Source organism: Lampris incognitus, chromosome 18 (genome assembly GCF_029633865.1).
Source record: "Lampris incognitus isolate fLamInc1 chromosome 18, fLamInc1.hap2, whole genome shotgun sequence".
Classification (NCBI taxonomy): domain Eukaryota; kingdom Metazoa; phylum Chordata; class Actinopteri; order Lampriformes; family Lampridae; genus Lampris; species Lampris incognitus.
This window is the reverse complement of record NC_079228.1, coordinates 4386470-4403152: the sequence shown is the minus strand read 5'-3', so window position 1 is coordinate 4403152 and position 16683 is coordinate 4386470. Positions and strand designations below refer to the sequence as shown.

At 43.0% G+C, this 16683-nt stretch overlaps 1 protein-coding gene across 2 annotated transcripts in view; it reads left to right on the top strand.

Annotated features, from left to right (window-relative positions):
* Positions 1-9262: 9262 nt before the first annotated feature.
* ccn2b (cellular communication network factor 2b) overlaps positions 9263-16683 on the top strand; it is a 21999-nt gene continuing 14578 nt past the window's right edge. For both annotated transcript variants that reach the window (XM_056298381.1, XM_056298380.1), the window contains exon 1: positions 9263-9438. In XM_056298381.1, coding sequence (XP_056154356.1) covers positions 9385-9438 — 54 coding nt within the window. In that variant the 5' untranslated portion in view covers positions 9263-9384. The remainder of the gene's footprint in view (positions 9439-16683) is intronic.

The window sequence follows — 16683 nt, the reverse complement described above, 5'->3', positions numbered from 1 at the left end:
AGTATTTATTTGAACCCATGTCTTGTGTATTTTTGTACTATAAAAGAAAATGGGTTGATGGGGGTCAAGTAATTTAATGGTTTGTGCTGTGATAAATGTGTTTCACATTGTTTTCATTGCACTTTTTGTTTTATATTTTGGGTGCTGTGCATTCGTCATATTGTAACGAATTCTGGGGGCGGTCGGGAACCGCCGCGGCCGGGACGCGAACCCGCGTCTCCCGCACCACAGGCGACCATGTTAGCCGATCGACTAAAGGCTCAGCCCCGACAGCCGTGGGCTAGCGAGTCTAGTTGTCCGTGTCGTTACACTATATGATACTGGTTTCATGTGTATTATACGTGTTTGTATGTTTTAGGGTTTTCTACGTTGAGTGAGCCGTGTGGTCGGAGCTGTATGGACAGACGCGAGGCATGGACAAGACACGGGACTGACGCCCGCCTGTCTTTTTGCTCCTTTTCCTTTGAAGCAAACTAAACCCCACAGGTCTCCAACGCCGGTGTACGTGTGTGACGCAACTACACCAGGCAGAGACAGAAAGCAGGTGTTAGTCCGTCACACACGGACGGTGTACTGGGTGGGTGAGGCCGCCGCAAACGGGAATTCGCGCCGCCATCTTCCCACACCGGAAGCGGAGGTTTGTTTAAAGCTCGTGTAAAGTTTGTTTGAGGAAAGGGAGGTCACACGCAACAGCGCTGATGGTGTGATTCTGGGAGGAGGTGTTCAAATCAGCACCATCATCAACACTGTTCCCACTGCAGGATCAGGCCTGTGGGAGACTCCTTGGAGGGTCCTGTTTTCATTGCAGGCAGGAAAACAGCAGAAAAGCCCTTTGCTTTCTTTGACGGCGTGGATGTGAGGTGGACCTGCGAGAGGTGGGCGACGCCCGAACCAGAGGACCTGAAGTGCGGAGGAGTTCTTCAGAACAGCGGCCCGCGGGAAAGACCCGGACATAAGGAATACCGCGACACGAAGACAGCCTTAAGTGGTGAGAGAATGTCTGCGAGCGAGAGGAGATGGGTGAACGCTGCAGTGTGTGAGCAGGAGGTGTAGGATCACATCATGTCAGCATGCAGCGAATCCCCGCCTGAGCGGTTCGCTCACCTTTCACCTTTCACCTTTCACCTTTCTCCTGCACTGCAGGGCGTCCAGCATGCAGACGTATTCCGCTCAAACTCAGCTGCAGTGATACTGACAACACTCTGCTGGGGAAGCTCAGAGTGTCTGGGTGTGAGAGAGCGGGCTTAATCTAGAATGAATGAAAGGTTTTGCTGCCGTGGCGAGGCGGGTGGGTGGGGTGCAGGTGGAGGCTGCCGCTGGGGGTCAGGGTGGAGGAAGGGCTCTGGCCTTGTTGATGTCTTGGTTTACATCAGTCACAGTTAAAGTGACCTCTCACACATCTGCCTTAAGTGGGTGTCCTGCTGTAATGCCACGGCTCAGTACGGTGGCAGAGCCAGCAGTTCATACACGGCCACATAAACCACGAGTCTATCTGGTCTCAGGATGTGGCTCCACCCTTTTGCTTTCTGAACCCTCAGCAAGAAAGTTGCCCCTGGCCCAATCAAGCAGTGCTTTGACCCAGCCTTACTTCACCATCTTCACCATCTTAGCTTCACCGTGGTTCAAGCAGCAGAGGTGTGGGTAAGTCGAGCTCAGGGTTAGTGGTGGCGGGGTCGGCAGGCTGCGAAGGCCAGTCAGACTCTCCAGGGGGACAGGAGTAATGGACACCGGGGCTACCTCGCCTATCCTCACCTGAGACTTCGTATGGTTTTGGTTCCTGTTGAATGAGCGAGTAATATTAAGCCAGTTAGAGCCAGTCTTCTAGTGTCCGGGGAGCCAAATCCATTTAGTGTCCGGGGAGCCAAATCCATCTAGTGTCCGGGGAGCCAAATCCTTCTAGTGTCCGGGGAGCCAAATCCTTCTAGTGTCCGGGGAGCCAAATCCTTCTAGTGTCCGGGGAGCCAAATCCATCTAGTGTCCGGGGAGCCAAATCCTTCTAGTGTCCGGGGAGCCAAATCCTTCTAGTGTCCGGGGAGCCAAATCCATCTAGTGTCCGGGGAGCCAAATCCTTCTAGTGTCCGGGGAGCCAAATCCATCTAGTGTCCGGGGAGCCAAATCCTTCTAGTGTCCGGGGAGCCAAATCCATCTAGTGTCCGGGGAGCCAAATCCATCTAGTGTCCGGGGAGCCAAATCCATCTAGTGTCCGGGGAGCCAAATCCATCTAGTGTCCGGGGAGCCAAATCCTTCTAGTGTCCGGGGAGCCAAATCCATCTAGTGTCCGGGGAGCCAAATCCATCTAGTGTCCGGGGAGCCAAATCCATCTAGTGTCCGGGGAGCCAAATCCTTCTAGTGTCCGGGGAGCCAAATCCATCTAGTGTCCGGGGAGCCAAATCCTTCTAGTGTCCGGGGAGCCAAATCCATCTAGTGTCCGGGGAGCCAAATTCATCTAGTGTCCGGGGAGCCAAATCCATCTAGTGTCCGGGGAGCCAAATCCTTCTAGTGTCCGGGGAGCCAAATCCTTCTAGTGTCCGGGGAGCCAAATCCTTCTAGTGTCCGGGGAGCCAAATCCATCTAGTGTCCGGGGAGCCAAATCCTTCTAGTGTCCGGGGAGCGAAGTCCATCGACAAAGCTACTGTTTGGAAATGGTGCCAGAGGTGTTTCAAAGTAGGGCGTGGGAGACGGCGTCCAAGTGGGAGGTACAGTTCCATAAACCGGGTACTGTTGCTGGTTAGATCTTCCTCCACTGACACTGTTCAGCACCTGAACAGCTGAGCTCCTCACACAGGACACACGTACCAGGACACACACATCAGGTCCTCACACAGGACACACACATCAGGTCCTCATACAGGACACACACATCAGGTCCTCATACAGGACACACACATCAGGTCCTCACACAGGACACACACATCAGGTCCTCACACAGGACACACACATCAGGTCCTCACACAGGACACACACATCAGGTCCTCACACAGGACACACACATCAGGTCCTCATACAGGACACACACATCAGGTCCTCACACAGGACACACACATCAGGTCCTCACACAGGACACACACATCAGGTCCTCATACAGGACACACACATCAGGTCCTCATACAGGACACACGTACCAGGACACACACATCAGGTCCTCATACAGGACACACACATCAGGTCCTCATACAGGACACACACATCAGGTCCTCACACAGGACACACACATCAGGTCCTCACACAGGACACACACATCAGGTCCTCACACAGGACACACACATCAGGTCCTCATACAGGACACACACATCAGGTCCTCATACAGGACACACGTACCAGGACACACACATCAGGTCCTCATACAGGACACACACATCAGGTCCTCATACAGGACACACACATCAGGTCCTCACACAGGACACACACATCAGGTCCTCACACAGGACACACACATCAGGTCCTCACACAGGACACACACATCAGGTCCTCATACAGGACACACACATCAGGTCCTCATACAGGACACACGTACCAGGACACACACATCAGGTCCTCACACAGGACACACACATCAGGTCCTCACACAGGACACACACATCAGGTCCTCACACAGGACACACGTACCAGGACACACACATCAGGTCCTCACACAGGACACACACATCAGGTCCTCATACAGGACACACACATCAGGTCCTCATACAGGACACACACATCAGGTCCTCACACAGGACACACACATCAGGTCCTCACACAGGACACACGTACCAGGACACACACATCAGGTCCTCACACAGGACACACACATCAGGTCCTCACACAGGACACACACATCAGGTCCTCACACAGGACACACACATCAGGTCCTCATACAGGACACACACATCAGGTCCTCATACAGGACACACACATCAGGTCCTCACACAGGACACACACATCAGGTCCTCACACAGGACACACGTACCGGGACACACACATCAGGTCCTCACACAGGACACACACATCAGGTCCTCATACAGGACACACACATCAGGTCCTCACACAGGACACACACATCAGGTCCTCACACAGGACACACGTACCAGGACACACACATCAGGTCCTCACACAGGACACACACATCAGGTCCTCACACAGGACACACACATCAGGTCCTCACACAGGACACACGTACCGGGACACACACATCAGGTCCTCACACAGGACACACACATCAGGTCCTCATACAGGACACACACATCAGGTCCTCACACAGGACACACACATCAGGTCCTCACACAGGACACACACATCAGGTCCTCACACAGGACACACACATCAGGTCCTCATACAGGACACACACATCAGGTCCTCACACAGGACACACACATCAGGTCCTCACACAGGACACACACATCAGGTCCTCACACAGGACACACACATCAGGTCCTCACACAGGACACACACATCAGGTCCTCATACAGGACACACACATCAGGTCCTCACACAGGACACACACATCAGGTCCTCACACAGGACACACACATCAGGTCCTCACACAGGACACACACATCAGGTCCTCATACAGGACACACACATCAGGTCCTCACACAGGACACACACATCAGGTCCTCACACAGGACACACGTACCAGGACACACACATCAGGTCCTCACACAGGACACACACATCAGGTCCTCATACAGGACACACACATCAGGTCCTCACACAGGACACACACATCAGGTCCTCATACAGGACACACGTACCAGGACACACACATCAGGTCCTCACACAGGACACACACATCAGGTCCTCACACAGGACACACACATCAGGTCCTCATACAGGACACACACATCAGGTCCTCATACAGGACACACGTACCAGGACACACACATCAGGTCCTCACACAGGACACACACATCAGGTCCTCATACAGGACACACGTACCAGGACACACACATCAGGTCCTCACACAGGACACACACATCAGGTCCTCATACAGGACACACGTACCAGGACACACACATCAGGTCCTCACACAGGACACACACATCAGGTCCTCACACAGGACACACACATCAGGTCCTCACACAGGACACACACATCAGGTCCTCATACAGGACACACACATCAGGTCCTCACACAGGACACACACATCAGGTCCTCACACAGGACACACACATCAGGTCCTCATACAGGACACACACATCAGGTCCTCACACAGGACACACACATCAGGTCCTCACACAGGACACACACATCAGGTCCTCATACAGGACACACGTACCAGGACACACACATCAGGTCCTCACACAGGACACACACATCAGGTCCTCACACAGGACACACACATCAGGTCCTCACACAGGACACACACATCAGGTCCTCATACAGGACACACACATCAGGTCCTCACACAGGACACACACATCAGGTCCTCATACAGGACACACACATCAGGTCCTCATACAGGACACACACATCAGGTCCTCACACAGGACACACACATCAGGTCCTCACACAGGACACACACATCAGGTCCTCATACAGGACACACACATCAGGTCCTCATACAGGACACACACATCAGGTCCTCACACAGGACACACACATCAGGTCCTCATACAGGACACACACATCAGGTCCTCATACAGGACACACACATCAGGTCCTCACACAGGACACACACATCAGGTCCTCATACAGGACACACACATCAGGTCCTCACACAGGACACACACATCAGGTCCTCATACAGGACACACACATCAGGTCCTCATACAGGACACACACATCAGGTCCTCACACAGGACACACACATCAGGTCCTCATACAGGACACACACATCAGGTCCTCATACAGGACACACACATCAGGTCCTCACACAGGACACACACATCAGGTCCTCATACAGGACACACACATCAGGTCCTCACACAGGACACACACATCAGGTCCTCATACAGGACACACACATCAGGTCCTCATACAGGACACACACATCAGGTCCTCATACAGGACACACACATCAGGGGAGGTTAAAGCATGGTACATGGTGCAAGTTTTTACTGTTCAAGGCATCTTTATCTCCTCAACAGGACGTCCAGGAAGTACACGATGAGCCTGCTGACCCTCACACGTCATCCGGGTGTGAAAACAGGTTCGGAATATCGAACAAGGTTATTCCCAACAAGTTGGTAATAAACAATGGAGAGACCCGGTTTGAAGTGTTAGTGTGACTCATCATTTGTTGATGAGGCTCTCTGGGGTGCAGGATCATGATGAGGCTCTCTGGGGTGCAGGATCATGATGAGGCTCTCTGGGTTGCAGGATCATGATGAGGCTCTCTGGGGTGCAGGATCATGATGAGGCTCTCTGGGGTGCAGGATCATGATGAGACTCTCTGGGGTGCAGGACCATGATGAGGCTCTCTGGGTTGCAGGATCATGATGAGGCTCTCTGGGGTGCAGGATCATGATGAGGCTCTCTGGGTTGCAGGATCATGATGAGACTCTCTGGGGTGCAGGACCATGATGAGGCTCTCTGGGGTGCAGGATCATGATGAGGCTCTCTGGGGTGCAGGACCATGATGAGGCTCTCTGGGGTGCAGGACCATGATGAGGCTCTCTGGGGTGCAGGACCATGATGAGGCTCTCTGGGGTGCAGGATCATGATGAGGCTCTCTGGGGTGCAGGACCACGATGAGGCTCTCTGGGGTGCAGGACCATGATGAGGCTCTCTGGGGTGCAGGACCACGATGAAGTGTTAATTCAGTACTGAGGAATGGGGTTCGAGGACACCGGAGTGCTGGGTTATTATGGCTCATGCTGCTGGCTGCAGTGAGTCGTCAGAGTCCAGAGGCCCAAAAAGTACCATGCTGTTTTCATTGGAGTCAAAAGGGGGCGTTCCCTCATTTCATGTGTTCATCACAACACAGGATGGCGTTCATGCTGCACATCCTGCTGAGGCAGGTGGCTTTTCTGTTGCTCACACTGAAATGAGCACCAAAGGCACTAAGGTCAATGAACTGCCATAATAAAACCCCGCCCACACTGCCCCATGACTTCTAATGCAGGTTTTATTTGATTTCGCTGCCTGCAGCTGAACAGCCGGTAAAATGTTGAGCTGTTCAGCACCAGTGTTCACTCTTTACTCTGTGTCCTTCACGTGTCCTGTTTAGTGATGCTCCTTCATTATATGTTTAACAGTGCAGGTGTAGGTTAACTGCACAGTAAAGTTAAACTCTGTCTTTTTCTTAGATGAAGAGGAACAAAAATGTGTGTGTTAAGATGCTAAAAGCAGTCAGAGCTTCATGCACAGGAGGATTTGTAGGACAGAGTAGGACAGTCTGGGACAGTGTAGGACAGTGTGTGATGGTCTGGGATAGTGTAGGACAGTTTGGGATGGCCTGGGACAGTGTAGGACAGTGTAGGATGGTCTGAGACAGTGTAGGACAGTCTGAGACGGTCTGGGACAGTCCGGGACAGTGTAGGACAGTGTAGGACTGTCTGGGATGGTTTGAGATAGTGTAGGACAGTCTAGGACAGTCTGGGACAGTGAAGGACAGTCTGGGACAACGTAAGACAGTGTAGGACGGTCTGGGACAGTGTAGGACAGTCTGGGACAGTGTAGGACAGTCTGGGACGGTCTGGGACTGTGTAGGACAGTCTGGGACAGTGTAGGACAGTCTGGGACAGTCTGGGACAATGTAAGACAGTGTAGGACGGTCTGGGACAGTGTAGGACAGTCTGGGACAGTGTAGGACATTGTAGGACAGTCTGGAACAGTGTAGGACAGTCTGGGACGGTCTGGGACTGTGTAGGACAGTCTGGGACAGTGTAGGACAGTCTGGGACAGTCTGGGACAATGTAAGACAGTGTAGGACGGTCTGGGACAGTGTAGGACAGTCTGGGACAGTGTATGACAGTCTGGGACACCTTAAGACAGTGTAGGACGGTCTGGGACAGTGTAGGACAGTCTGGGACGGTCTGGGACTGTGTAGGACAGTCTGGGACAGTCCGGGACAGTGTAGGACATTGTAGGACAGTCTGGAACAGTGTAGGACTGTCTGGGACGGTTTGAGATAGTGTAGGACAGTCTAGGACAGTCTGGGACAGTGATGGACAGTCCTGGACAATGTAAGACAGTGTAGGACGGTCTGGGACAGTGTAGGACAGTCTGGGACGGTCTGGGACAGTGTAGGACAGTCTGGGACAGTGTAGGACAGTCTGGGACGGTCCGGGACAGTCCGGGACAGTGTAGGACAGTCTGGGACAGAGCGTCTCTGGCGGTCAGCAGCAAGGTCAGTGTGAGTCCAGCAGGCTGGGATGAGCTCTGGCATGGATGCTCGGTCTGATCTGCTGGAGCGGTTGCCACGGCCTGCGAGGACTCCGGCGCCGTGAGGCGGCGGACAGACACGGCCCTCCTTAGTTACAGCTGTGTTTTGAACTGAGGTACGTGTTTCTGATCATGCCAGGCCCTCTGGTTGCCAAGACACAATATCCTGCAGCCTGCTCCAGGAGCAGTAGGCACTCCGCCTGCAGTCACATTCCTGACTTCTCCACAGACAACCCCCCAAAACACACATTTGGGGCCATCCTCCTTGAGGAAGACTGGGAGAGAGAAGAGGAAGGTTTAAAGGCATATTGTTCATCACCACTTGGCAGATATGATCCCTTGTATGAGTATATTTACTGTGGCCTTTAAAAAAACCCCCACATTTCTTTGACTTCATCTACTTCGTCTAGACAAAAACAACATGGCGTGGGCAGGCTCGGGTAACGCGAAGAGCGAACCAGTACCAGGAATTTAATAATGTGAGATGAGACATCCCGCCAGCTCCATGCGAGCACAGCTGGGCCTGCAGGTCTGTGCTGTTTACCAGGCCTCGTGTCACCTGCACTTCCCATTCGGCACAAAGAAAGCAGGAGACTGTTTAAAGTATATATAACATGGTCTTTTTGCATGGGTAAAAGGGGGGGGGGGGCGGGGGGGGGGCGCCATTCTGTTGCAGAAAACCAGCAGCCTGCAAAAGCATGCACGGGATATAGGTTGCATGTCAGCAACACCTCACAGCAGTTCAAGCCCATGCTAACGTGAGTGCAGGCTGCGTCAAATAAACGGCCAGACAGCGCGGAGGGACACCTGGACGTCCTCACGTCTCCACGGCTCAAATGGGAAACAATGGCCTGATTGAGCAAGGGCCGCCTCTAAGCCCTCTGCGGATTTGAGAAAGCCATTTGGAATTTGAATATTTTCACCCCTCGCAGTCCCGTGGAACAGCTCCTGCTCGCGGGCAACACCCCGCCGGAGGAGCTTTAAGAGCTGCGCTGCGCTGCGCTGCGCACGCCTCGTCGCGCGCTCTGCAGAGAGACGGAAGCCCCGCCGGCACAGGACGCGCGGCACGCTGTGGACAACATGTCTGAGAAGAAGCCCGTCCGCCTCTGGCTGCTCCTCATCACCATCTCCCTGGTGAGCTCCGCTTTAAAACACTGCACCCCACTTTAACCGTAGTCCGAAGGCAGGCTTGTGGATCCGGGGGATTTGTTCATACCGTACCCCCAAAACATTTGTGGTCGTCGCCGTCCTCTTCTCTGCCATGGTAGGCTGCAACAGGTCACTTTGAAAACTCTGCAGCAGGAGAACTCTCCTCAGAGATGAAACCCACAGAGCTGTGGACGTTTAGGAGGTAATGAGTATTTCAGTTAGGTTTAGGAGGTAATGAGTATTTTAGTTAAGTTTAGGAGGTAAAGTGTATTTTAGGTAAGTTTAGGAGGTAATGTGTATTTTAGTTAAGTTTAGGAGGTAATGAGTATTTTAGTTAAGTTTAGGAGGTAATGTGTATTTTAGTTAAGTTTAGGAGGTAATGTGTATTTTAGTTAAGTTTAGGAGGTAAAGTGTATTTCAGTTAAGTTTTGGAGGTAATGTGTATTTCAGGTAAGTTTAGGAGGTAATGTGTATTTTAGTTAAGTTTTGGAGGTAATGTGTTTTTTAGTGAAGTTTTGGAGGTAATGTGTATTTTAGTTAAGTTTTGGAGGTAATGTGTTTTTTAGTGAAGTTTTGGAGGTAATGTGTATTTTAGTTAAGTTTTGGAGGTAATGTGTATTTTAGTTAAGTTTAGGAGGTAAAGTGTATTTTAGTTAAGTTTTGGAGGTAAAGTGTATTTTAGGTAAGTTTAGGAGGTAATGTGTATTTTAGTTAAGTTTTGGAGGTAAAGTGTATTTTAGGTAAGTTTAGGAGGTAATGTGTATTTTAGTTAAGTTTAGGAGGTAAGGTGTATTTCAGTTAAGTTTTGGAGGTAATGTGTATTTTAGGTAAGTTTAGGAGGTAATGTGTATTTTAGTTAAGTTTTGGAGGTAAAGTGTATTTTAGGTAAGTTTAGGAGGTAATGTGTATTTTAGTTAAGTTTTGGAGGTAAAGTGTATTTTAGGTAAGTTTAGGAGGTAATGTGTATTTTAGTTAAGTTTAGGAGGTAAAGTGTATTTTAGGTAAGTTTAGGAGGTAATGTGTATTTTAGTTAAATTTTGGAGGTAAAGTGTATTTTAGTTAAGTTTAGGAGGTAATGTGTATTTTAGTTAAGTTTAGGAGGTAAGGTGTATTTCAGTTAAGTTTTGGAGGTAATGTGTATTTTAGGTAAGTTTAGGAGGTAATGTGTATTTTAGTTAAGTTTTGGAGGTAATGTGTATTTTAGGTAAGTTTAGGAGGTAATGTGTATTTTAGTAAAGTTTTGGAGGTAAAGTGTATTTTAGGTAAGTTTAGGAGGTAATGTGTTTTTTAGTAAAGTTTTGGAGGTAATGTGTATTTTAGTTAAGTTTTGGAGGTAATGTGTATTTTAGTTAAGTTTTGGAGGTAATGTGTATTTTAGGTAAGTTTAGGAGGTAATGTGTATTTCAGTTAAGTTTAGGAGGTAATGTGTATTTTAGTTAAATTTTGGAGGTAAAGTGTATTTTAGGTAAGTTTAGGAGGTAATGTGTATTTTAGTTAAGTTTTGGAGGTAAAGTGTATTTTAGGTAAGTTTAGGAGGTAATGTGTATTTTAGTTAAGTTTAGGAGGTAAAGTGTATTTTAGGTAAGTTTAGGAGGTAATGTGTATTTTAGTTAAGTTTTGGAGGTAAAGTGTATTTTAGTTAAGTTTAGGAGGTAATGTGTATTTTAGTTAAGTTTAGGAGGTAAGGTGTATTTCAGTTAAGTTTTGGAGGTAATGTGTATTTTAGGTAAGTTTAGGAGGTAATGTGTATTTTAGTTAAGTTTTGGAGGTAATGTGTATTTTAGGTAAGTTTAGGAGGTAATGTGTATTTTAGTAAAGTTTTGGAGGTAAAGTGTATTTTAGGTAAGTTTAGGAGGTAATGTGTTTTTTAGTAAAGTTTTGGAGGTAATGTGTATTTTAGTTAAGTTTTGGAGGTAATGTGTATTTTAGTTAAGTTTTGGAGGTAATGTGTATTTTAGGTAAGTTTAGGAGGTAATGTGTATTTCAGTTAAGTTTAGGAGGTAATGTGTATTTTAGTTAAATTTTGGAGGTAAAGTGTATTTTAGGTAAGTTTAGGAGGTAATGTGTATTTTAGTTAAGTTTTGGAGGTAAAGTGTATTTTAGGTAAGTTTAGGAGGTAATGTGTATTTTAGTTAAGTTTAGGAGGTAAAGTGTATTTTAGGTAAGTTTAGGAGGTAATGTGTATTTTAGTTAAGTTTTGGAGGTAAAGTGTATTTTAGTTAAGTTTAGGAGGTAATGTGTATTTTAGTTAAGTTTAGGAGGTAAGGTGTATTTCAGTTAAGTTTTGGAGGTAATGTGTATTTTAGGTAAGTTTAGGAGGTAATGTGTATTTTAGTTAAGTTTTGGAGGTAATGTGTATTTTAGGTAAGTTTAGGAGGTAATGTGTATTTTAGTTAAGTTTTGGAGGTAAAGTGTATTTTAGGTAAGTTTAGGAGGTAATGTGTTTTTTAGTAAAGTTTTGGAGGTAATGTGTATTTTAGTTAAGTTTTGGAGGTAATGTGTATTTTAGTTAAGTTTTGGAGGTAATGTGTATTTTAGGTAAGTTTAGGAGGTAATGTGTATTTCAGTTAAGTTTAGGAGGTAATGTGTATTTTAGTTAAGTTTTGGAGGTAAAGTGTATTCTAGGTAAGTTTAGGAGGTAATGTGTATTTTAGTTAAGTTTTGGAGGTAAAGTGTATTTTAGGTAAGTTTAGGAGGTAATGTGTATTTTAGTTAAGTTTAGGAGGTAAAGTGTATTTTAGGTAAGTTTAGGAGCTAATGTGTATTCTAGTTAAGTTTTGGAGGTAACGTGTATTTTAGTTAAGTTTAGGAGGTAATGTGTATTTTAGTTAAGTTTAGGAGGTAAGGTGTATTTCAGTTAAGTTTTGGAGGTAATGTGTATTTTAGTTAAGTTTAGGAGGTAATGTGTATTTTAGTTAAGTTTAGGAGGTAAAGTGTATTTCAGTTAAGTTTTGGAGGTAATGTGTATTTTAGGTAAGTTTAGGAGGTAATGTGTATTTTAGTTAAGTTTTGGAGGTAAAGTGTATTTTAGGTAAGTTTAGGAGGTAATGTGTATTTTAGTTAAGTTTTGGAGGTAAAGTGTAATTTAGGTAAGTTTAGGAGGTAATGTGTATTTTAGTTAAGTTTAGGAGGTAAAGTGTATTTTAGGTAAGTTGAGGAGGTAATGCGTATTTTAGTTAAGTTTAGGAGGTAATGTGTATTTTAGTTAAGTTTAGGAGGTAATGTGTATTTTAGTTAAGTTTAGGAGGTAAAGTGTATTTTAGTTAAGTTTAGGAGGTAATGTGTATTTTAGTTAAGTTTTGGAGGTAATGTGTATTTTAGTTAAGTTTTGGAGGTAAAGTGTGTTTTAGGTAAGTTTTGGAGGTAATGTGTATCTTAGTGACGTTTTGGAGGTAAAGTGTATTTTAGTTAAGTTTTGGAGGTAATGTGTATTTTAGTTAAGTTTTGGAGGTAATGTGTATTTTAGTGAAGTTTAGGAGTTAATGTGTATTTTAGTTAAGTTTTGGAGGTAATGTGTATTTCAGTTAAGTTTTGGAGGTAAAGTATATTTTAGTTAAGTTTTGGAGGTAAAGTGTATTTTAGTTAAGTTTTGCAGGTAATGTGTATTTTAGTTAAGTTTTGGAGGTAAAGTGTATTTTAGTTAAGTTTTGGAGGTAAAGTGTGTTTTAGGTAAGTTTGGGAGGTAATGTGTATCTTAGTGAAGTTTTGGAGGTAAAGTGTATTTTAGTTAAGTTTAGGAGGTAATGTGTATTTTAGTGAAGTTTAGGAGGTAATGTGTATTTTAGGTAAGTTTTGGAGGTAATGTGTATTTTAGTTAAGTTTTGGAGGTAATGTGTATTTTAGTGAAGTTTAGGAGTTAATGTGTATTTTAGTTAAGTTTTGGAGGTAATGTGTATTTCAGTTAAGTTTTGGAGGTAAAGTGTATTTTAGTTAAGTTTTGGAGGTAAAGTGTGTTTTAGGTAAGTTTGGGAGGTAATGTGTATCTTAGTGAAGTTTAGGAGGTAATGTGTATTTTAGTGAAGTTTAGGAGGTAATGTGTATTTTAGTTAAGTTTAGGAGGTAAAGTGTATTTCAGTTAAGTTTAGGAGGTAAAGTGTATTTCAGGTAAGTTTTGGAGGTAAAGTGTATTTTAGTTAAGTTTAGGAGGTAAAGTGTATTTCAGTTAAGTTTAGGAGGTAAAGTGTATTTTAGTTAAGTTTTGGAGGTAATGTGTATTTTAGTTAAGTTTTGGAGGTAAAGTGTATTTTAGTTAAGTTTAGGAGGTAATGTGTATTTCAGTTAAGTTTTGGAGGTAATGTGTATTTTAGGTAGGTTTAGGAGGTAATGTGTATTTTAGTTAAGTTTTGGAGGTAAAGTGTATTTTAGGTAAGTTTAGGAGGTAATGTGTATTTTAGTTAAGTTTTGGAGGTACAGTTTAATTCAGGTAAGTTTAGGAGGTAAAGTGTATTTTAGGTAGGTTTAGGAGGTAAAGTGTATTTTAGTTAAGTTTAGGAGGTAAAGTGTATTTTAGTTAAGTTTAGGAGGTAATGTGTATTTTAGTTAAGTTTAGGAGGTAAAGTGTACTTTAGTTAAGTTTGGTTGGTAATGTGTATTTTATGTAGGTTTAGGAGGTAAAGTGTATTTTAGTTAAGTTTAGGAGGTAAAGTGTATTTTAGTTAGGTTTAGGAGGTAAAGTGTACTTTAGTTAAGTTTGGTTGGTAATGTGTATTTTATGTAGGTTTAGGAGGTAAAGTGTATTTTAGTTAAGTTTAGGAGGTAATGTGTATTTTAGTTAAGTTTAGGAGGTAAAGTGTATTTTAGTTAGGTTTAGGAGGTAAAGTGTACTTTAGTTAAGTTTAGGAGGTAAAGTGTATTTTAGTTAGGTTTAGGAGGTAAAGTGTATTTTAGTTAAGTTTAGGAGGTAAAGTGTATTTTAGTTAGGTTTAGGAGGTAAAGTGTACTTTAGTTAAGTTTGGTTGGTAATGTGTATTTTATGTAGGTTTAGGAGGTAATGTGTACTTTAGTTAAGTTTGGTTGGTAATGTGTATTTTATGTAGGTTTAGGAGGTAATGTGTATTTCCGTTAAGTTTAGGAGGTAAAGTGTATTTTAGTTAAGTTTAGGAGGTAAAGTGTATTTTAGTTAGGTTTAGGAGGTAAAGTGTACTTTAGTTAAGTTTGGTTGGTAATGTGTATTTTAGGTAGGTTTAGGAGGTAATGTGTATTTCCGTTAAGTTTTGGAGGTAATGTGTATTTCAGTGAAGTTTCGTTAAGATCAAAACATGCCACTGGAGGTGCGGTTGGAGGCTGTTTGGCGCAGCTCTCCTGTAGAAAACGTTTGGGGTTGTCGCAGTGGCTTCAGGTGTTCATCTTAAGAACAACAAAGAAAAACTAATGTACACAAGTGAAAAAGAAAAACCCTGTTTAACACGTAAAAGGGAATATTTATGTTAATAATCTCTCGTCTTAGTTATGTCTCAACTGCCAATGGCTGTAGCTGCTCCAAACATAACGTTGAGGTTGATGTGACCACACATGGTGTCGTTCCGCCCCCTGCTGGCGGCTGTGATACATTGACATTGTGATACACTCAAATACAGTCAAAACAGTTTTCTTAGCAAAGTGTGGTGACAAAATAGAGAATTGTCTTGGTACATTGTTCTCAGTTACATATAACATAGATTACATAAATAACATATATAACATATATAAAACATATAACACATGTAACATATATTATAACACATATAACATGTATAACACGTATAACATATATAACACGTATAACACATGTAACATATATTATAACACATATAACACATATAACATATATAACAGATAACACAGATAACACATGTAACATATATTATAACATATATAACACATATAACATGTATAACACATATAACACATAAAACACATATAACACATATAACACAGATAACACATGTAACATATATTATAACACATATAACACATATAACACAGATAACACATATAACACAGACAAGACATATAACACCTATACCATATATAACACATATAACACGGATAACACAGATAACACATGTAACATATATTATAACACATATAACACATATAACACCTATAACATATATAACACATATAACACGGATAACACGAATAACATGTATAACACATATAACACATATAACGTATATAAAACATATAACACATACAACATATATAACACAAATAATACAGATAGCACGTGTAAGATATATAACACATATAACACGGATAACACATATAACACATATAACATATATAAGACATATAACACATACAACATATATAACACATATAATACACATAACACGTATAACATATATAACACATATAACATATATAAGACATATAACACATAAAACATATATAACACATATAATACAGATAACACGTCTAACATATATAACACATATAACACGGATAACACATATAACATATATAAGACATATAACACGGATAACATGAATAACATGTATAACATATATAACACATATAACATATATAAGACATATAACACATACAACATATATAACATATATAACACATATAACATATATAAGACATATAACACATACAACATATATAACACATATAATACAGATAACACGTATAACACATATAACACATATAACACGGATAACACATATAACATATATAACACATATAACAAGGATAACACGAATAACATGTATAAAACATATAACACATGTAACATATATAAGACATATAACACATACAACATATATAACACATATAATACAGATAACACGTATAACATATATAACATATATAACACGGATAACACATATAACACATATAACATATATAAGACATATAACACGGATAACACGAATAACATGTATAACACATATAACACATATAACATATATAAGACATACGACACATACAACATATAACACATCTAATACAGATAACACGTATAACATATATAACACATATAACACATATAACATATATTATAACACATACAACACATATAACATATATAACACAGATAACACATATAACACATAGAACATATATAAGAAATATTACATATATAACACATATAATACAGATAACACATATAACATATATAACACATATAACGTATATCATAACACATACAACACATATAACATATATAACACGGATAACACATATAACACGGATAACACATATAACACATATAACATATAACACGGATAACACATATAACATATA